This window comes from Embiotoca jacksoni, unplaced genomic scaffold, assembly GCF_022577435.1.
Source record: "Embiotoca jacksoni isolate LCO1_2020_lvr unplaced genomic scaffold, fEmbJac1.0.p SCAF_22, whole genome shotgun sequence".
Taxonomy (NCBI): domain Eukaryota; kingdom Metazoa; phylum Chordata; class Actinopteri; family Embiotocidae; genus Embiotoca; species Embiotoca jacksoni.
The window spans coordinates 4,806,427-4,828,004 of NW_027185363.1; the positions used below are offsets into that span (position 1 = coordinate 4,806,427).

Genomic DNA, 21,578 nt, shown 5'->3' on the forward strand with positions numbered 1-21,578 from the left:
TTTTACCCAGAGGGCAGAATAAGAGAGGGAGGGGCAGAGGTCAGCGTAATTACCATTCACTGCTTCCTTAGAGTCAGACAGTGCTAAGACATGCATTGGCAAATTCCATGGCAGCATCGTATATCACATTACCATAAAACCCCAAAGAGCTAACCTTTGTTCAATTCCATTTGATTCTAAGAGAGAAAAACACTGACAGCCTCTTCCAGCCTCACTGTTTCAAGAGTTCAGTTGTTTGTCTTTCAGTCTTGTGACTGCTCTTGCTAAAGATGTGCTATTCCAAAAATAAAGCGTCAGGGGACACGGGGGATCACTGAATCATCCTGGGTAGAATATCACTTCATCTGGAGAGCTTCAAGGTTCGGTCTCAAACTATGCCTGAGAAAAAAGGCAGTTTTGTCTTCAAAATGATACTCAATGTTTAGCTCCAAGCCACTCTAAACACAGTCTAATTCAATAATTTTGTATTTCTGCTGTTGCTCACATTCTGATTAACAATTACATAGATTAATGTTTTTTCTTCAACATTCAATATGGTGCCCCTGGTAACAAAGAATTCAACTACAATCGCTCTCCATTTTGGTTTCTGTTGACAAACAACAATGCACTACCATTTGCAGCATCAGTGCACTCTAAAATGCCTGATGACTGAAAATGTGAACACCAGCGCTGACAGAATGTGAAATACTGTTACTGAGCAGAGGAAGCTCAGTGGCAATGTCTTCAGTCATGCTTAAAGCCAATGGCTTCAGCTCTTTGGAGCAAAATCTTCAGGCAGCATGGAAGGACAAAATGTTGCCATGGAGGATGAAAGAAATGCAAAGATAAGAAACAAGTAATAAGCTGATGCACAGAGAGAAACAGAGAAAAGAGAGAAATGCAGAAAATGCAAACCAAAGAAATACAAATACAAGAAAGGGCAGAGAGGAGAAGAGGAGAAGCTAAATGTTAGGAAATAAAGGGGGAAAGAAAAAAGAAAGAAAGAGAGAGAACGGAAGAAAGAAAGAACGAACGAACGAACGAACGAATGAAAGAAAGACAGAAATAAAGAAATAAAGAAAAAAAGAAAGAAAGAAAGAAAGAAAGAAAGAAAGAAAGAAAGAAAGAAAGAAAGAAAGAAAGAAAAAGAGATCTGTGAATTTCCCCTTCCTCCCCTGAGACCTCCCTTGATGCCAAGCATTCATCATCCAGCCTCTAATATCAGTTATTCTGTGGCTCCTCTGCTTACAGCAGAATTAATTTCTGCTTTAATTACTCTCATCGGCGGAATGCTGATGAAGGAGAGGGACGAGGCATTCTGGGACTCGGGCCTCATTCCACCGCTTTAATTTGAATGAATTCCACCCGGAGACGCTGGCAAACAACTGGCAGCCGAGCCCCGGGAGCCACTCTGGGACTGCGCAGAAGAGCTGCAGCCGTGGCCCCCACCAACCAAGCTACCTTGTGTGTGCGTGCCTGTGTGCGCTTCCGTGCTTGTGTGTATTATGTGGAGCGAGTTGATTGTGCGCGAGGCCGTGTGCTGAAGTGAAAAGGTAGGGAGAGAGAACACACAAGATGAGGAAAAGAGGAAAATGGATTGACAGATTAAGTGATGAGTGTGTGCAGTGCGTCAGCGTGTTTACAGTGTTTGTGCATGAAGTAGCATGAGCCTTGCATCCACGTAAATATACTCAAGGATATGGGGTGAGAAAGTAGAACTTGTATAGAAAACAAACAGTGAATGATTTCATACAGAGGGAAACAGTGAAAACAGGTCCATACTGACGCAAAACATATGAAATATGAACAACACCACTGACTGCAGCCCACTGTGTAACACAACTGTTAGTTTGAGAGCAAAAATCATTAATACTTAATTTGATTATTCCAGATATGGCACATCACATTCTCTGACAAACCCACAGTCCATGTATCATACAAGAAGTAGCAGTATAAAAGGGAAAAATAACTGTATGAATAGGAAAAGGTTGTATGTGGGAGATGCACATAGTCCATATTTGCATAATGAAAATAACTGCGGAAACAGTATAATACCACAGCAACCCCGGCAGAGGAGCAGAGAGAGGGGCTATAATTGACTTTTCTCCAAGCCAGCTTGGTAGTTACAGAATGTAGCATATTGGATAAGGATTGTGATTGATTATGTTGGTCTGCCATACCGATTCGTTTGATTAAATGTAACCACGGGTTTCTTTTCCAAGCCCTAATGAAGCAGCAATTTGAAACTGAGAGACTGGAGGAGGTTGAGCCAGACTGCTTTCAGCCCAACACCGTCTATCTATGTTTGTATGAGGCTTCAAAAACAGGAGTTACTGGAGTTCTGCTGTAACAAACAAAATAAAATAAAAACTTTAGAAGTCAGTTTTTTTGGCTGATTAACACAATTAAGGACACTAGACGATTTATTTAAAAAACAAAAACAAAAAAAAAACCCTCTTAATTCAATGCAAACACATTTCGTATTAATGCTCTGTTGCTGGTATGGCCTGAAATAATAGCAATATTTTAATGCAATGAATAATTACGTGGCGCGGATCTCTGCGGGGAAAACATACATTTCCCCACACAGCAGTAACATAACTATAATTAATATGTATGCTGGTATTGTGTAAGAGGAAGATTCTTACAATCATGATCGGGTGTTAAAAAAATGACTTCCAGTCATTCATTAGCGCTTTATAACATCATCCCACATAACACAATTCATCTCCTCCAATTTTATGTTCCGAGCCATCCCTCTGCTAGTTCGGCAGAGGGCAGGGAGGTAAGGTGTGACCTCCACCGACCCTGAAACCTCTGGACAGGTGGGCGGTGGCCTACGTGCACTGTCCGTTTTGGCAGCAGTTCTCTTCCCTCCCCGGCAGGTAGCTCAGGCCATGATGAGCAGCTGGGTCGCAAACACTAAGCACATTAATATCTTCTTAATGATAACAATCATTATGGCATAAGCACCTTCCCCAAAGTGGGAAGGCTCACGGAATGTGCCAGAGTAGCATCATCGTTAAGGTAAAAAAAAAAAAAAAAAAAAAAAACTGAGATGAAATGACTCTTTTAATGGCCAGCAACTTACAGCCACCAGTATAATGCAGGCACTAATGTAATAATGTGATAATGAGATACATCGACGACATCAGGGAGAACAAAAACTCAATGAAACCGCTGTGAATCAATAAATGAAATCTGTACTTAAAACTAGCTCTGATACAATTACCAACGCAGACGGAACCTACATTATTCTGCATATGAATGCATCACTGACATACTTGTATGTTTTAATTAGTACAAACTACCTTTAAGACAAATTTCCTTACGCCTCACAGATTTTTTTTTTGAGTTAGTGGAGCACTTCACCACCGTGTCTCCCTGTGCCTTTGAATCCATGAAGCGCTACACAGTATTTCCCATATACTCGCCTCATTTAATATAACTGTCAGTATTCACCTATCACAGGCCATTATCTGTCTCATCCACGTTCATTATTGAAGCTAATGATCTGTTGTCCTCTCTGCTCCCCATTGAAGGAGGACTACATTAAAAGTCTCTTACTAACTTAATTAGTAATTATAAATGTTAAAAGATTAATCAGAGAGTGAGTGGCTTAAGGTTTACGTCTCTAGGCAGTGGTGGGACAAATGGAGAGACAAAGAGGCCATGTCGCTTCAGTGTTCACACTCCACCGTCATGCTAGAAATAGAACAAGACGTTATGCAGAGAGTGGAAAGTGTAACCATTTTACCTTCAATGCAGCAATGTCACTTTTTTTTTTTTATCATTGTGTTTGCATGTGATCAGACAGAGAGGCATAAAGCTAAATATTATTTGAAGTACAAAAAATGTGATTTGAAACATGCTGAGAGAACTTGTGTGCTTTTAGCTGCCTGTAATTCTTCCAGGCAAATTTAGCATCTTGTTTCCATTCTATAATGGACATAACAAGTACTACTGTAGTTGATATAATGCTGTTACAGGAAGAAGCATTTAATATGGTAACCTATGAAGCATGCAGTACTCACATTATCTCTTTCTAACAAGATGGAAATAGATCCCCTTAATTAAATCCTGGGTGTACACTAATTCCTTACTAAATCTGCACCTCTCTGACAATTCCACATCAGCAACACCGTGCACTCCAGTAAACATATAAGTACTGATATCAACATTAAACCTTAATAACTAATAAAGCTTTCATCTAGTGAGTTCCTGTGTGATTTCCATTAATGTGAGGGGAATCGCCCAGGACCATCTCCTTGTTTTCCGGAGTATGTTGATGCTCAAGCCGGGGGCTCGGTACTCTCGGTGCAGGAGGAAAACAAGAGAGAACTTTAGTTGCGCTGGGTTGTGGAATGGTAGAGATGCAAATTTCTGCCTGAACTTCCACCACATCTGTGAGAGAAACTGCTTTACTTTAATTGGACAAGCATTTAAATGTTTCAGAGACTCAATGTGCACCGAAGACAGAGAAAATACAGAGTGCAGATTGTAAAGACAAGCAAAGATTTAACGGTAAACAATCCATTTTGCAGCTCTGCCCTCTCTGTTTTAGAGGAGAAATGTTGGTGCTTTGACTGTTGAACAGGGAGTCGTATCACACAAGACACACAGAGTGGGGTGATGGTAGGGGCCTGGCTGGTGGCCCGCAGCACCTGAAACCTATTAAGAGAGCTTTGGAACATTCCAGAGGGTTCTTCCACTTTGGCCAGAGGGCATCGTAAAGGTCCTCTCAGAGAGGGCTGATGCGACTCAGACACTGACAAACAGGCCGCAAGGTGAACCACTAAACCCAGAATGTGATATGAACGAGCGTGACATCCGAGAATAATGCAAACTGAGGTATTTTTGTTGTCTTTAGGAAGAAAACAAGAGTCCACTGGATCCCAAACTTGGCTACAGTTTCTGCACGTAGGTTCACAAGAAGTTTGTCTTCATAAAGAAGCACTATGATTAAACACATTTACCGTTGGCAAGCAAAGCAAAACTTTTGTCAACTTTTTATCAAATGGTTTGCCATCTGGACTTAAAACAGTAAGGGGCCCAACAGTGTGCTAACACTAAAAACAAACATGCATAAACACAGACAAACTGCTGCCAAATTTCTTGGAGATAGCCATATCTTCTCTATGTGTGTGTATATATACTGTATGTATTTTAGTGTTACCAAGGCCCATCTCTTTGGCTAGATCTGTGTCCATGCCTCAGTGTTATGCTCACTGGGTTTAGCTCTATGGGTGTCTGTGGCCTCTCCTCTGGCCGCCCGTGTCCATTTGCTCTGCGGGTATGGCAGGCCTGAGCTGACAGATGGCCGCCCCTCTCCATTCCGCTCCAGAGTAACACAGTAACTGGTTTTTCCTCCGCCGTTGACCTTGCCACAGCCAGCCAGCTATCCAGGCTGGCACTCGGCCTGTCGAACAGGAGGGTAATGAAGTCCAGCGCTGCTCACATGATTATTAAGGCTTTGACGCTGGGGGGCCTTTCAGAACCCTATTCCCCTCCCCTCTCCTCCCCTGTCTGCCATTCACACAGCCAAAGTTTGATGAGGATAGTCATTCGTTACATGGTACTTTGGAAAACCACCATTGTGCTCCATAAAGAGAGCTAAAACTTTTTTACCGAACTCTTTTGGAGTTTGTTTGTATTCTAAAACAAACCTCCCTGCCCCTATGAAGTGTACTTAACAGCAGGTTAGAGAACAACACTGGAACTCTTTCCTATTCAGCAGCATATGATAGCTACCGGTGTCGCCGTGTGCATGCCATTCCAGAAACACACCAAGTAAGAGCCACTACACAAAGTTAGGTCAGATCTGTCACACTACTATTGGTGCCGACAACCTCTAAAAGCAATGCAGTTCAGCGGCTGCGGGCCACTTTGCTCTCACTGTAATTCTCCCTTACCACAAGCATCTCTAGGCACGCCTGGAACCCCAATCCCATCAGGGCCCAACTGGGATTTGAGAGGTGTAGGTTGCAGCTCTGACCTTTACTAAGGCAGGACTGTCTGTTTGCACTTCTCCCATAAGCCCCCCTCCAGTCAGACTGCTAAGCAACCCCATCAGACCAGGGGTGCGCATGCACCTCCGGCCTTGGTGACATCTCAGAGACCATGGGGAGGTGGAGTAATGCAGAGGTTAATTCTGATCATCCAGTATTTATGGGCTTCACTTCAGAACAAGGGTTGGCATTAACACTCTAAAGGAGACATCTCTTCTGGATATCAATAAAACATAGCAGAAGGACAGAAGGAGGCTACCTTTATTCAGGTTGTGCAAGTTCCCAACTTATAGACAACGTCTTTAAATTCAATCTAAATATGCATAAGTTATTCAAATCTAAATTATCGTATTGAGATTGTAATTTACGTTGTATAGTAATTAACCAGCCAATCACTGAGAGGAATTTGCCCCAAGTCGCCATGGTGACATCAACCTACCAATTGCAATGCAGTAAGGGGCAGCAAGTGTTCGCTCGGAGTTTGTACAAACAGGCTGTATGAACTGAGAGCATCAGATATTTTCTCACATGTTGGCCTAGTCTGTGAGGTGTGGGGAAATGTCAGGAAAATCAATAGATAAGGACCACATCAGACTGAGCTTGTCTGGCCTAGCAACAGAGCATCCCCATGGTGATGTCAATTACCTCTGCTTTACAACAAAAACACCAGGAAGAGCAAAACAGTCTTTGCAATGCTGTAAAACTTTTAATGCAGTCTCCTGGTTACATTGAGGAATTTGTAAGGAACTTCTTCCTTTTCTCGTTTTTCCATCCAGACAGGTAAGTAAGACAGTGAGTGTGAGCATCTTATTGATAACTCTTTTTTGCAGCTCACTCTGATTCTTATTCTCCTCATGGACCCCACATTAGTCAGGGAGAGGTATAATGTAACGAGCAGTAAGGTGCGCATAATTGCATATTAGCAGCAACACACTTGGCTGCACGGGAGGTGACTATGCTAACGAACAGAGAGGCGTTATTAATCACCAATTAATAAAAGCAGGCAGATATCACACTCACTATATGGCATGCATGGTTTCCTTTGTTTCCAGTAGCTGGTCCAAACTTGTTCTTTTATTTATTTCATAAGATTGATCCTGTTCCTGTTCTGTGTAGTTTATTGAGTTCTGACTCTGATCCAGCCCCCTAGGAGGCAAATGAGGAGTGTTTGGTCATGTTTGTTAACAGATTACATTTGTATGCTCTATATGAATGAGTCCTAGAAACGGAGGGAACACCATCAGACAGACCTGATCAAAGAGGATTATCGGAAAAGAAACAAAGAATGAAAATAACACATTCACTATATTCACAATAACACTATGCATCAGGAGTAAAAAAAAAAAAAGCACTTAATGGAGTAGTAAATGTGTTGCCACCAGGGCAGAGACAGTGATGGAGACCATATAATCAACATACACTGGCCAAGTTGCTCTAGGGGCCCAAGACAAGAGGATATGTGTCAAGGATAATTTGCGGCCCTTAGCAAGAAACAAAACAAGGCTTTCAGCTTCAAATACTGTTACAGTGTGCCTCCTGTTGGTTCCACCACTAACAGCCAGCACAGTGTGTTTTGCCAGGTTGGAGCTAATATGAAAATGTGAGAGCTATATACTAAGACAGAGGAAAATGAAGAGATAGAGAACAGAGAGGAGGAGGAGAAACTAGAGGAGAGCTAAAGGCCTCTCACTCGCTCTCCTCTCCAGCTCTGTAACGGCCCACAGTGCCTGCTTCACACAGAGCGGCCAGCTGTACAGCAAATGTGCCTTTCCCTCTCCGCCCCCAAACCTTTCCACCCCTCCAGTGCCCCCCTTTGCCTGGGCCGACCAGGCCACCGGCTCCTCTCTGTGAGAGAAAGCTCCTCCCTGACTTGGCTTCAAGCTCAGTGCTGTCACCAACCCAAAAAATCTGTAGAGGTGACCCCAAAAACACTTTTCCGGGATGTGGTTTGGTTTGCTTGTTTACAATTTTCCTTCTGAGCACTGCCACCTTGGCAGTAGATGCTTGGAATGGTTAGGAGTGAGATGAGTAGTAGATTGAAAGCAGATATAACAAAAGCAAAAAAAAAAAGCAAAACCCCTTTTCACCTTCAAAACACTTTAAGACAGAGCCCATGCTTCAAAACATGTCAGGGCTCTGAAAATCCACACAGGGACATTTGAAACAGTGCGATAAATGGGCCAAACGTGCCCCCCATGAGGCTCCAAATGTCATAGTTTACACTGGGGTCAAAGTGAAGCAATGGGGTGGCATGATGGCATGCTGATAAAACCAAACAGGCTTTTGTGTCAATGAAAGACCTTCAAAGGTCCTCTTAAAAAAAAAAAAAAAGATGACTTTTTGAAAGCACTATAATTTTAAATATCTTTTCCAATGCAGTTACTACAGATGAAAATAGAAAACCGTATTGATGGACAGATTTGTGTTCTAATCTTAAAGATAAATAGAAAATGAAAGGATTGATAGTGACTGCAACAGCTGAAAGCTGTATAAATCTGTGTGTCTCTGGAGAAAAATCGGACACCCTCAATTCTGTAAGTGTGCCATGCCAAAAAAACTCTAAACTAAAGAGTGGCCAGCTGTCTTCTGGCCTGCTATTAAATTGCTCCTTGGATGGTGGCGATATCATTTTTTTCTCCATAGGAGTATCACACCAGGTCCCCAAACAGAGCGACCAGCTGTACAGCAAATGTGTACTGATCCATCTGGGCCCTAGCAGGCTGCAGCCTCCATCTTAAGACACGTGGGGCCATTCACAGGCTTGGCTGGGGCTGGTCTGCAACACACCCTACTGCACCCACGGCCTCCTCCTTGCCTTTCATTTACCTCCATTATGATAGTAAATGTTGAGTAGCTGAGCACCACAACTGCCCTTTATGTCTGAACCAGGACCGTCATCATCTGAGTGTAATATCCATGCATCAAAATGTGCTGGCAATCATACAGAAGAAGCAGCCACGGCCTGATGGGAGGAGGTGAGGGTGGAGGCTCATTGCACTTGGTTTGAGGAGACTATTGTATTACAAAGGCAGCTAATATGGACTCGTCTGGGTGAGACAGGCTCAGGTTTTGTTGTTCCATACACTTAGCAGTATGGTTATGTCACGGCACATCACTATATATAGAGTTATCAGTGTGAACTGACACCATGGAGCGGGGCATGGATGAAAACAACACCCCTATGAATCCAGCGTCTGCTCCATTACCTACGCTAATAACGCTGACAGCTGAGCGGCGATGACCCCAGCCCCCTGTTTCCCCTCTCCTGTGCAGATGGCCATTAAAAGGAGAAAGTGTCCCTTTTTTCTGTAGAGAAGGTATTTAGAGCCTTTCCAAATGAGTATTTTTTTTCTCTATGTTTTTGGCCCAAACTTGCTTTTGCAGTGATTTTTGGCTGGATTGAATTTGACCATATTCTACATTAAAAGGGACAAATTCTTCTGAAGCTATGCAAGACCACAAGATTAACATTTGTAAGACAGCTAACACTTTTCTAAAGATTATTTCCTGGGCTTTTTATGCCTTTATTTGATAGTGACAGTGGAGATAGACAGAAAATCAGGGAAATGACATGCGGTAAAGGTGACGTCAAGTGAGGATCAAACCGGAGACTCACCGCTCAGGGCCTTTGCACCCATGTAGTATGCACCCTAACCACTCAGCTACTGGGTTGCCTCAATAACTCAGCTAACACAATGCATGTTTTCCTTTATGCACCGTCAGTTAAACTCATTTTACTTTACTTTTCTCTATTCAGTTCCCTTTTTGTTTTGTTCCTCTTTGTTTGTTTGACAAGTTCATATTATGATGAGTTTTGTTTTTTCCATATTTTAGAGATCACAAAACAAATGCATCTAACAGAAACCCTTTTGAGAAGTCAGATGAAAGCCGTGATCATGTTGAATACAAAGCAATGGCATATCAGAGAAGTAAGACATCAGACAATAACCCAATCACCTATCCTCCTGTTATCTTAAGCTGTCTGAATTCCACTATTATGGGGGAACTGTGTGCTTGTGCGGCTGAAAGACATAAAATAACCAGTAGGGGGGTTTGTTTTCTACCCTCCCAGTGTGCTCCGTGCCTGCCTTTGCGAGAGAAAGGACTAATGCTGGCATGGTACTGTATTAGGCACCCCCAGTAGACTAGTGGGTGAGCAGATCGCAAAGATGAATACAAAATACACACCTACACACTCTCAGCTCGTCTCTCTCTTTTGCAAATACACCGCAGCATCAAAATCACAAATCACATGCTTCTGATTGTTTATGCACAAACAGTGGGTCCCTGATAGAATTGCCTACCGGTCCTGATAGAATTGCCCACCGTGTTTAAATTCACCTGCGCCTAGAAGCGTGTCCCAAACAGAGAGGCAGTTTGGTTCCAGATCAATGAGTCTCTCTCCCACTGAAGACAACAGATAATGCAGTGTAATGAAAGAGCCGCCAAACGAGCTGAATAAATGAATGAATAAAGGAACGTGAGACCGGAATTCAGACGCCTACTTACTGCAGGCAAGAAAACCTGTTTTCCAATTGTCTGTTCCCTATAAATTATTCTGCCTGCATACAAATGACAACAAAAGTGAAGACATTTTGAAAATGTGGAGGTTTGTGTTAAACCTGCACTCTTAGTTTAGAAATCTCATGAAAGGAAATGCAAAATTTGGTATAATTTTTTGACATATAAAGTCTAAGTCATGAAGTCCATTTTTTCAGTTGATTTGACGTCATTATAGGCACAGAGCATGAATATATGCTACCAAATGTATTCAGATCTCAGTCATCTGAACAGAGTTCTTATGTGAAGAGACACAATCAACAAACAAACAAACAAAAAATACAGCAGCAATGTGGAGATTTTTTGAAATTGTTGGATAATATTTGGAATTTTAAACAGTTTAAATAAAATCTTTTCAGCATTTAAAATATTTCAATAATCTGTATGTTTCCACGACTTCAAACTACCTTAATTACAGAGTGGTTTGAAGTAGAGAGATTCTGCTTCACAAGCATGCACACGTACTAAATTATACCATTCACATGCATGGACAAATGAAGCTCACAGGTTTATGAATGCACAACACTGGGGATGCAGTTGATGGTCAAAATAATAAAATAATTCCACCTATTTGGTGATGTGATCCAGATACTTGTAAGCCTGAATGAGACAGGGTCAAATATTTTATTACATATATCACATCAATCCTTTGTATGTGATTCATCTTGAAAATTGAAAATTAGTAGGAAAAAACTATGTCTAAAATTGATTGATTAAAAGGATCAAATATTTGTTGTGAAGTTGGGAGAATTTTCCTTAAGGATTTGTGTGATGTATTTATGACAGTCACACAAAATCATTCAATTTAATATTTATATGACACACCTAGTATAAAAGCCAGATTGCTTATATTTATGCTACATTTTAGAAATACTTTAGGAAATGTGGAAGAGCAGTTTTGTATTAACTACAATATACTACACAAGCACAAGTATTTTATGACTTTGTTGCAGGAGTGCAACAGAAATCATAATAGATGAAAGGGAAAGAGTTTCCTACCCAGCATGTGGTTGGCCACGTGAACTTGGATGTCCCATTCACTGTAGAACACCATCTGACATTTGATGCACTGGTACGTCTTCTTCTGTAAATTAGAGGAAAGGGATTATAGTCCAGTTTTAATAAAAACCATTACATACTAGAAATAATTTTTGCTTTTCAAATTTAATATGGTGATACAAAATGTGTAAATGTCAGCCTGTTTTTTTTATTCGCTATTTAACCTTATTCACAACAATACCTCTTCAGTTTGTGAGGGACTGGCTCTGGGCATGGGGGACACCTGGGGAGTCTTGAGCTGCCCGCTATTGCTGTCACCACCCTGTTCCCGATGCACTGTCTGGATGTGGTTTTGCAACTCGGCTTCAGTCTCAAACTTCACGTTGCAGCTGGAGCACCGCGTCTTGGCTGCGGAGGATGATGATGTGGAAGAGGATGAAGACGATGAAGAAACAGCTTTGCCTTTCCCATCTCCAGGACTGAGACTCTCCCCCTGGATCCATGCGGCAGCAGTGGTTGCTGGAGTGGTGGCTCCACCATGCTGCTGCTGTTGCCGTCCTCCATTCACTGTTGGGCTGGAGCTCTTGGAGCCAGCGGCCGTCACACAGGATGCACACAGTCCGTAAGGCAGTCCGTTGATGTCCAGCTTCACCAGGTCTTGTTTGGACCGGAAATCTTTGAGGCAAGAGGCACACTTGAAAAGTTTTTGGGGGTGGTATGGGTTATGAGACATGGCATTGCTGCGAACCAAAGGTTGGTTGCCGGACATTGTGCCTGTCTTTTGCATGTGGAAAGTACCATGGATCTTGAGCTCCAACGTGGAGGTGACTGTCTGCATGCACACAACACAACGGAAACCCGTCAGGGAGTTCCTCAGGTCAGGGTGCATCTGGCAATGCTCCAGGAAGTCCTCCTCACTGTGCAGTGGCATCTTACAAATGCGGCAGCTGCCTGTGTCCAGACTCTTGCTATGGGTGACCTTGTGCTCAGTCAGGGTGAGCAAGGAAGGGAAGCGCTCCCCACAGATGGGACACATGTAGTGTTTGACAGGCCCAAGGTGGGTCTGCATATGCTCCCTCAGCCCAGCCTCGGAGAAGAAGGTACGGGAGCAGACATTGCACTTGTGGGTGCCCTTGATCATTTCAGCTTTCCTTTTCACCATGGCACTCTCACCAGGACGTATATTGTGATCTCTCAACTGGTGGTTGGTGAGGAGTGACTCCATGGTGTAAGATGCCCCACAAATGTCACACCCATACATCGGATCTGCAGTGTCCACCTCTTCCTCACTTCCATCATGGCTGTTGTGGGACTCCACCACAGATACCACCGCCGCCCCTGGACCATGGCTGTTAGTTAAGAGGCCCTGTAGCTCAGCATCTTCTTTACGCTTACCATCTCCACCACTTACAGTAGAGCCATTAGCACCACAGTTCTGTGTCTTTCCCTCATACACACAGTGTTTCTCCCTCAAATGCTTCTCCAGAAGGACAATGGCATGGAAGGCCTTGCTGCAGAAGCGGCAGTTATATTTCTTGCTGTGGGTGGTGATGTGGCACTGGAGCTCCACCTCTGTGCCAAAGGACTCGCCACAGAAGATGCAGCGGTGGGCACGGCCCTGGTTTTCCAGATGGCTGTGTTTCACGTGCAGCTGTAGGTCAGTCTCGTGCCTGAAGTCCCAGTTGCAGGAGGTACAGCGATACACCTTCTTCTCGTTGCTGTGCTTTACAGCAAGGTGGAGCTGCGTGGATACCTTTGAGTCAAAGACTTCTTGGCATAGAGTGCAACGAAAGAACACAAAAGTATGCATGTCAAGAAGGTGCTTCTGCAAGTCGTCCACTGAAGTGAACTGCTTGTCACAGCTCTCACAGATGTAATACGTGGAGGTAATAGTGAAGTGAATTGTCACATGCTTCAGCAGGGATTCTTGGTTGGGAAACTCCTTGTTGCACTGTGGACAGGTAAGTTGAGGCTGCAGACCATCCAAATGAGTTTTGAGGTGAGTCTGGAAAAGGTCTAAGCTTGTATACTTGGCTCCACACTGGTTACATATGAACTCACTGGTAGTGCGTGAGGCTGAGCCGCCTTGTTTTAACATGGCAGTTTGTTCCACAGATATTGGTGAGGAGGGGCTGAGGGTGCGCAGGGACTTCTTCCCATTGTTGATGTAGTTTAGAGCCAGTGGAATGTTCTTGTGATTCTCCTTGATGTGCTTGTTGAGCTTCAGAACACTGTTGAATATGGGAGAATTGGTGCAGTACGAACAGGAGTACACCTCTACTATAGGCTCCTTGGGAGTTACAGCCAAGGGGGAGTCAAAGCGAAGGCTTCCCCCATCACAGTGAGTCTGACGGACATGCTCTTCCAAGGTAGCCTCTGTCAAGAACCCCATGAAGCATTGGGGGCAGAAGAAGGCATTGCTCTCCTTGGCCACGGGACTGGGAAAGCCATGGGAGCAGCGGATGTGTTCCTGGAGAGCGTTTAGGTCACTCAACACCTCTGGGCAGAAGTTGCACTGAAGGAGGGCATCGGGCAAGCTGGCTAACAGGGCGGCATGGTCTTCTGCATTGTGGACCTGCTTCAGGTGTTCATTCAGATTTAGTAAAGAGGGAAGAACCTCCAAACAAAATTGGCAAGTGTGAGCCTGCTCTGGCTTGTCCAGATGCATGGTTCGTAGATGAATTTGGAGCACAGCCAAACTGGAGAATACTTGCTTGTTGCAGTAGATACAACTGTAGGAGACTTTAGGCTGTTTAGAAGAACGTCCTCCCATTTCTGATGTGTTCTGAGCAGCCCTCTTTCTCCTTCCCCTCGTTTTGGGCACAGGCGGTGCTGTCTCCACCATTGTGGAGCTGTCGACAGAGAGGTTGGAGTCAGGAGTGGTGCTAGAGACAGAGGTGTAGCCCACAGTCAGCAAGGAAGGGCTGTTACTATGGTTACTAGATTCAGGGAGCTGGTGGATGTCCATGTGAGCATAGAGGTCCTCAACAGACAAAAAGTGTTCAGAGCAGATAGCACAGGTGTGGCCCTTTCTGTCTCTGCTGTGGGCCTGGTCAATGTGGGTCAGCAGGGTGCCCTCATCACTGAAGGGCTCATGGCAGTAGATGCACTGCAGGGTAGCACCCAGCCCTCCATCCTCTGATGGAGAGCACTCAGGGTGGCACTCTGCGATGTGCCTCTGGAGCTCTTCAGGGACATCAAAGCCTTCCTCACAACGGCTGCATTTGCGGGTTTCTTTCAGCTTCCACTCATCAGCTCTAGAGAGGCCAGAGCCGCTGCCATCTTTGCCCCTTTCGTGTACTTGCATGTGGCCGTGGAGAGAGCTGGAAGAAAGGAAGCCTCGACGGCACACAGGGCACTTATGGGGTTTGTTGGAGGCGTGAGTTTTCATGTGGATTTTGAGGTGATCGCTGCGGGAGAAGGCAGAGTCACACTCTCCACAGTGGTACTTCTTATCACCAGTGTGTAGCTTCACGTGTCTATCTCGGCTGCGCTTGTGTTTGAACAAGCGGCTGCAAAATGTACAACTGAACGGGAGTTTGTCGCCGTGGCTCTGTTCGTGACGCTTGAGGAAGCTTAAGCGACTGAAGGACTTGTCACAGAACTGGCATGGGTATGGAAGGCCAGGGCCCCCTTCGTCCTCGCCGAAATCATAGTCCTCACAGTGTCCTGGAGAAGTCTGATCCTTACTGGAGGGAGATGATGCTGGCCAAGAACACGATGGGTCATCCTCAAGATCGGCACCGTCTGGAGAAGAACACAGAAAGATTGAAAAATAGAGGGAAGAGGGTATATGGGGCAAGGGGGGAAAAGATGGAAAGAGAAGGAGAGAGTGAGTTGGAGAGGTGTTCCGTAAGACTGTATTAGTAAATCATTTGTCTCACTCTTTTGAACAGAAAAGGTGGACCACCATGGTGTTATTTGTCAGTAATTATAAGGTTATGGTGCATGACTTTCAAATTCTTTGCAATGTAGACCATTTTTACTTCAGCGGAAACAATACCTCTCCTTAGGTGTTATCTAAAAAGTTACATTTAAATATGCAATTTAAAGTATAATTAGAGAAGAGAATAAGTGGAAATACTTTTACTACAATTAACCTTGTATGTGGCCGTGTAATGGCTTAGCCCACTGTGACTCAAAACACAATTTCTCTGACATTTAAAGCCAACACAAGACAATAGGTGTACTTTAGGATGTAAGCCCTGCATGAGGTAAATTAGAACATTTCTATTATTTCTGAACAATTACTAGAATATCTTTGGAAAACAAGAGCCCTTGGAATGACCTTAAGACAAAAGAAAAACAGGCAAAAGCAGTGTTCAAGAATGAAAGAGAAGATTAAATGTGCAATTTAGATCAGAGCTACGCACAGCCTTTGGGAACTCTGCTGCTGCAAAAAGGATGATTTTCATTTTCAAACAGTGGCCTTTCAGAACATCAGTCAATAGATATCAGATTATAGGATATGCATTATTACCTTATTTGTCTGTGTGGTCTGTGCTAAGCTGTGAGGCAACTGATCCTGGATGGATGAATGTGCCATGTGTTGATGCATTGGGAGGGGGGGGGGGGGGGTCTAGGAGGGAACAGGGAAACGGATAGGGAAAGACAACCGAGTGGCTAACTATCTCACTCAAGGACAAGCAGGTGCAGAGAATGACCCGGGAACACCAGTGCTGATAATACAGTCCCCGTGCTTTTTACAATTACTTTAATGTGTCCCCATTCAAATCTCTTCTTTGCCGACATTCCAATCCACTGGTTCACTGTAGTCTGCACAGTGATATGAATGGAAAACAGAGAGCGCTACTTTCCACAAGTTCAAAAGGTTGCAGACCACTTCTTCCCTCTGCCGAATTCTAAGTGCTGTGAACTTCCTTACCTAAATGAAACAACGTAATCCCAACCCCTTCAGAAGAAAAGTGTGTCAAAAGGCCATAACTTGGAATGGGAAAAACAAGAGGAAACTGCAAAGATTTATGAGAGGGACGAAGGAAAACCATGAGCTCTTTCCAGGATCCAACCTCTGTACTCTACTTCAGCTGACAAATCTAAGTCTCTCTCTCTCTCCCCCTTTCTGTTGTTTTTGCTGGGAGATCTGCCCTTTGTCAGGATATCATGCCCTCTCTGAGCACTTACCCCCATCAGGGCCTATCTTCAGGAAACAGATGGGGTCGGAGGCCATTCCCTTGCCCCTCCAAACTGCTGAAAGCGGCACATTGAGAGCCCACCTCCACACCGTGGCCCTCCCGGAAACCTCCCACCCCTGGCAAGGCGCCCACTCTGCACACACATCTCACTCAAGGAGTGAACCTTGCCTGATTTACTTGCTTTATCTCTGGTACATGCCTCAATGTTTTCTCTCTTTCTCATTCTCTCTAGTTTGAGGGAGGATGGGTGACTCAGTGCTATGCCCTCCTCCACAGAGGGGGCGGATCTGCCCTATCTCATATTGCCTCTCAGGGTATAGGAGAAGAAGACAGTGCAAGAAGAATGACCCCAGCCAATGCCTTACAGTCAAACATATTGGCTTCGAGACAATAGTATAAAACAAACAAATAAATGGGCCCGTATACAAGGCTAAATGAAATTCTACTGTCTTAAATGAGGATGTCTTTGCCTTGAGACATTGCTTAGCTGTCAGGACAACCTCATTCCATTTTTGTTGTTTGTTTACTTGATGTATATTATTTATTTAGTGCTTTAGTCTAATAACAGACATACATAAAGTCATATCTGTGGGGGACATGTGGGAGTCACAAACATTGCCTGAGTTAAATTAGCAGAGAGAAAATGTTTAGATGGGTAAATATCTGTTATTATCAGGTTTGTGAAATATTGCAGACGCTGTATATCATAAAACAGACTATTCATAATATTACAGTGTAATAATTTAATTAATTTGCCTCTGGGTTGCACTTATTGTACCACCCAGAGTATCATCACACCAGTTATCAAATATGTTGTATGTGAAACATAATTCCTGCTTCTGTAATGCACATACAGATACAATTGTACAATTACCACAGTTTTACTCTATCTCTCACCCGCCCCACACCTCCCAACGCGCACACACACACACACACACACACACACACACACACACACAGCGACTTTGTAATACACACAAGAGAACATGAGTATACACACTGCACACTTACTCACATTAACAAACATATACACGTGCACACATAGCATGTACACATAGAATGCACAGATACAAGCGGCAGTGGCCGAAACAAGTGTGTGAACAACTGTAGATGAAAGAGCAATCTTCCTCGGGAGACCTCAAGAGGAAAGAGAGAGAGAAACTTGTTTTTTTTTCCCTTCTTCACCCAGACAAGAAATGCCCAGGCCTCAGCAGCAGCCTGAGTAAATAAAAGAACGGGCCTTACTTCCCTGTCTCTCGGGCCGGGGGCCTGTGCACGCCAGCACTCTCTGTGCTGCTGCCAAAGGGGATGCTGGGGCCTGAAAAACTACACCCTGCAGCTGAAGGGCTGTCTTTGTTGGTCTGCCAAGGCCTTCCTGAGCATCCTCCAGCCAACAGCCTGTCACGTCCTGGGAGGAAGACCTCCATCTTAAGGCCTGTCCCTCTCTGGGAGTTTTGTCCCTACCCCCTCGCTCTTTCTTTTTTAAATGTCTCATATATGGAAGAAAACAAGCTCATTTGGAGTGACCCTATAGGGGATGGCATAAAATGTGTCGCGGCCATTTTTACTGGGGAGATAGAAATTCCATTTCTAAGTTATGGTGCATAAGAATTTTTAAAAAGATGACAAAAAATAATGCTTTGCCTGACATGTTCAAGGGGTCTGTCTAAAAGTATGCATTTCATAAAGACATTTGCAGTTCTATAAAAACAATTTTCCTTGTACTGCAGAAGTAACCACTAGAAATTCCACATTCACACGCAGGTCTCAGTTTCCTCTAAACCAGTCTGAACTACTCTTTGTGCACCACTTCCTCTATGTTCATTTATAGAACCCTTTCCCAGAGTAAATACTCCTGTTCAAATAGGACCCTTAATGCTGGGAACAGGTACGTTTTCCATTTCTGTACACAGAGGCAGAGATTTCAAAACCCCTGAAGAATTATTTTATTTATACAATTAATGCATTTAAAAACTCCATAGTTAGTCATTAATTTTCTTAATGACATTGTGTCCCTTTGGACAATAATACATATGGTGGCAAAAAAAAAATTCTGTTTTCTAAAAACTAAATGGAGCATACAATTTAAAAATAATTATTGCAATTGATTTCAAAAGTATGTAGATCTGTACCACTCCATGATAGTATGATCTAAATGTAATACCAGAGAAGCAATGAAAGAAGGATTTTTGAATTGCCAATAACTCAAATATATTAATGTCCACTGTGCGCAGCAGCAGCATAATAAATAAATTATTTGTACAAAGTTATTCATATTCAAATCCAATAAAGTCCCCCTCCAGTGAAGACTAGACTGCAAAAGTGTACAACAAATGTAAAAGTTTGATTAGCAGAATCATTTCTTATAGAAATGGGAATCTTAATGCCCATCATGTATCTCTGCCAAAACTGAAACAGTCAGAAAAGCTCAAATGAAATCTACTGGGGCTAAAGCTTCGATGCTTGGTTTAACAATTGTTGGTGTAAATACTCTAAGAAATGTTTTAAACAGGAATGGCCTTTTGCCAAAGTGTCATAAAAATCTATGATGCTTTGCAAAGATATTCTGTGTTACCCACAAACCCAGACATACAGCTGTCTTGCTATTTTAAAATGTTACGGATATCTTTTTACAACCATAAAATACCACAAAGAACTGCAAAAAAAAATTATTGTTTATTTTTTTTATGCAAAATTATTAGATGCTTAAGATGTTTTGTGATGTTCTATCCATCCCTCAGTTGACCTGGCCTTTTTGGTATTGTGAAGCACTTTGTAACCTATATTTTTGAACAGAGCAAAAAATCAATAATGCAAAAGAAACAAAAAAAAAAAAAAACACTTTACTTACATAACTTCTGTACTTTTTTTTTACATTTGTTGGCAGGCTTTTCTCATAGCTCACTTTTGTACAATGCTTGACATAATTCTTGAATTGTGATTCTCTGTACTTTTTTTTACATTTGTTGGCAGGCTTTTCTCATAGCTCACTTTTGTACAATGCTTGACATAATTCTTGAATTGTGATTCTATTGTTGTTATCTTGTAATAGACCCTCCTGAAACCTTTCAGGGACCGTGGTTTGGGAATAACTCACTGCCGGTGCCCGGACCGTCGTGTCTGAGGTGCTGGAAGCCGTTCATGATGGCTTATCATTGCCTGACAGCAATAGAGTGCATCTCTTCTATTTAGGAAGCCAAACTCTTATCCAGGTCCAGGACCTTATCTTATCAGAAAAGTGTTTTTGCTATCACTCATTTGCCACTTCTATAGCAAGCTAGACTTTGTTCAAAAGCCATTCTAGTGAAGCAAAGCATGGCCAAGCTTTCAGCCGCCAAACCTTATCTTCCTGTGTGTTGTACCAGAGATCTGTACGCAGTGGTTGTCATAAGAGATGTGTTTGTGTGAGTGTATTTGTGGCACATTGGGGATTGGGGATTCATTGAATAAACAAAAAGCTGACAACTTGTCTGATGTAACACCATGACCCCACTTCATATTCAGAGAGGGGATCTTTTTACAGTTACTGGGAAAAGTAGTGAGCTTTTCCCATGAGACAATGCATGTGTCATCTCAACACTTTTCCTGTTCTGATGCCCAAATAGCAGAGTGTGTCTGAACAACACGTTATCATGTACGGCCCTGTTTGTGACACAATCACTTAAGATCTAATACAGGAGGTGGCAAAAGAGGTTTTTTTTTTTTTTTTTTTTACATTAGCTAAGACTCTATTCTCTCTGACAGAGAGGTGGGGATGGGGGTGGAGAGGAGTGGGTTTTTTTTTTCTGGGACAAATCCAGTCAAATGAACAAATCACGCAGTTGATTCAAGACCGAGAGCTCAGAGGACACAGAGCTATTGGAAGAGGCCCAGTGCTGGGCTTTACTCACAGTCGTCCTGCTACATCCGTGTTATAAGACATCAAATCCAGTCAAAATGAAACACTGATAATTCCCTGTAGCGTTCAAAAAAAAAGTGCCAAATGTCTCGATGTGGCTATTTGCACCGTGCAGCTGATTAACGCACAAGTAGTTAAAGGAGCGACTATTTACCTTTACATTTCCTATCTCAGATACTGTATTGTCTGTGCGTGTGGGTGTGGGTGTTGTGTGTATACTCAGTCTGTCTCTCTCTTTTCCTCTTTTTTTTCTTAGCAAACACAATATGTTTTTACACATCACTGAGAAATGTCAGGTCCCTCTCCCCCCTTGCCACAGATCAATCAAATCCACTATGCTACAGGATGAGAAGGAGGGGTTGTGCGAGACGACTGGAGGATCAGCGAACAAGGATGCTGTCTTTTACTGGACAAGGTAGAAAAACATTAGATGAAATAAGGATTCACTTCCCGCGGTTTCATCAGTGCCATGGCAGCAAGTTACTCTGGCCTAACATCATGTCCATGCACAGCACAACACATCCACACACACAAACATGGAGGAGAATTGTGCACACCCCCAAACTGCAGTCAATGGGGATTTTTTTCACGCAGGGCCTGACACAAAGAGCTGGAACATCAAGCGCTGTCCTGACTCTGTGGTCTGGGTGTCCATTATTCTGGCCCTCATGGCTCTGTCTCTCAACCATGGGGAAGCGGCAAACTGTCAACTACTTTGTCCACATTACCCACGTCCCCCAGCTCAGACAGGAGCACTTGGTCACTGTCCCAGAAATCACAGTGCCCCAGTGGCATCCCAGGAAAGTTAGACAAATGGAAGGCCAGAGGAAGAAAAGTAGGGCGGCCAGTCATCCTTTACTAGGCTTTTTCCTTTTTGTGATAGTGAGACACAGTAAAAAGTGGGAATTTCATCACTTATAAAGAGGCGTCCCTTACAACACTGATGTCTTGCCACCAAAATGGACAAACTGCAATCAATAC

At 43.3% G+C, this 21,578-nt stretch overlaps 1 protein-coding gene across 5 annotated transcripts in view; it reads right to left on the reverse strand.

Moving 5' to 3' along the window:
* znf521 (zinc finger protein 521) overlaps positions 1 to 21,578 on the reverse strand; it is an 89,600-nt gene that overhangs the window by 34,541 nt on the left and 33,481 nt on the right. For 4 of the 5 annotated variants that reach the window (XM_069157422.1, XM_069157421.1, XM_069157418.1 and 1 more), the window contains exons 4-6: positions 11,788 to 15,293; positions 11,547 to 11,631; positions 11,115 to 11,147 (exon numbers count right to left, since the gene is read on the reverse strand). In XM_069157422.1, the coding sequence (XP_069013523.1) occupies positions 11,115 to 11,147; positions 11,547 to 11,631; positions 11,788 to 14,937 (3,268 nt within the window). In that variant the 5' untranslated portion in view covers positions 14,938 to 15,293. The remainder of the gene's footprint in view (positions 1 to 11,114; positions 11,148 to 11,546; positions 11,632 to 11,787; positions 15,294 to 21,578) is intronic. The other variant, XM_069157419.1, reaches the window with a different exon arrangement.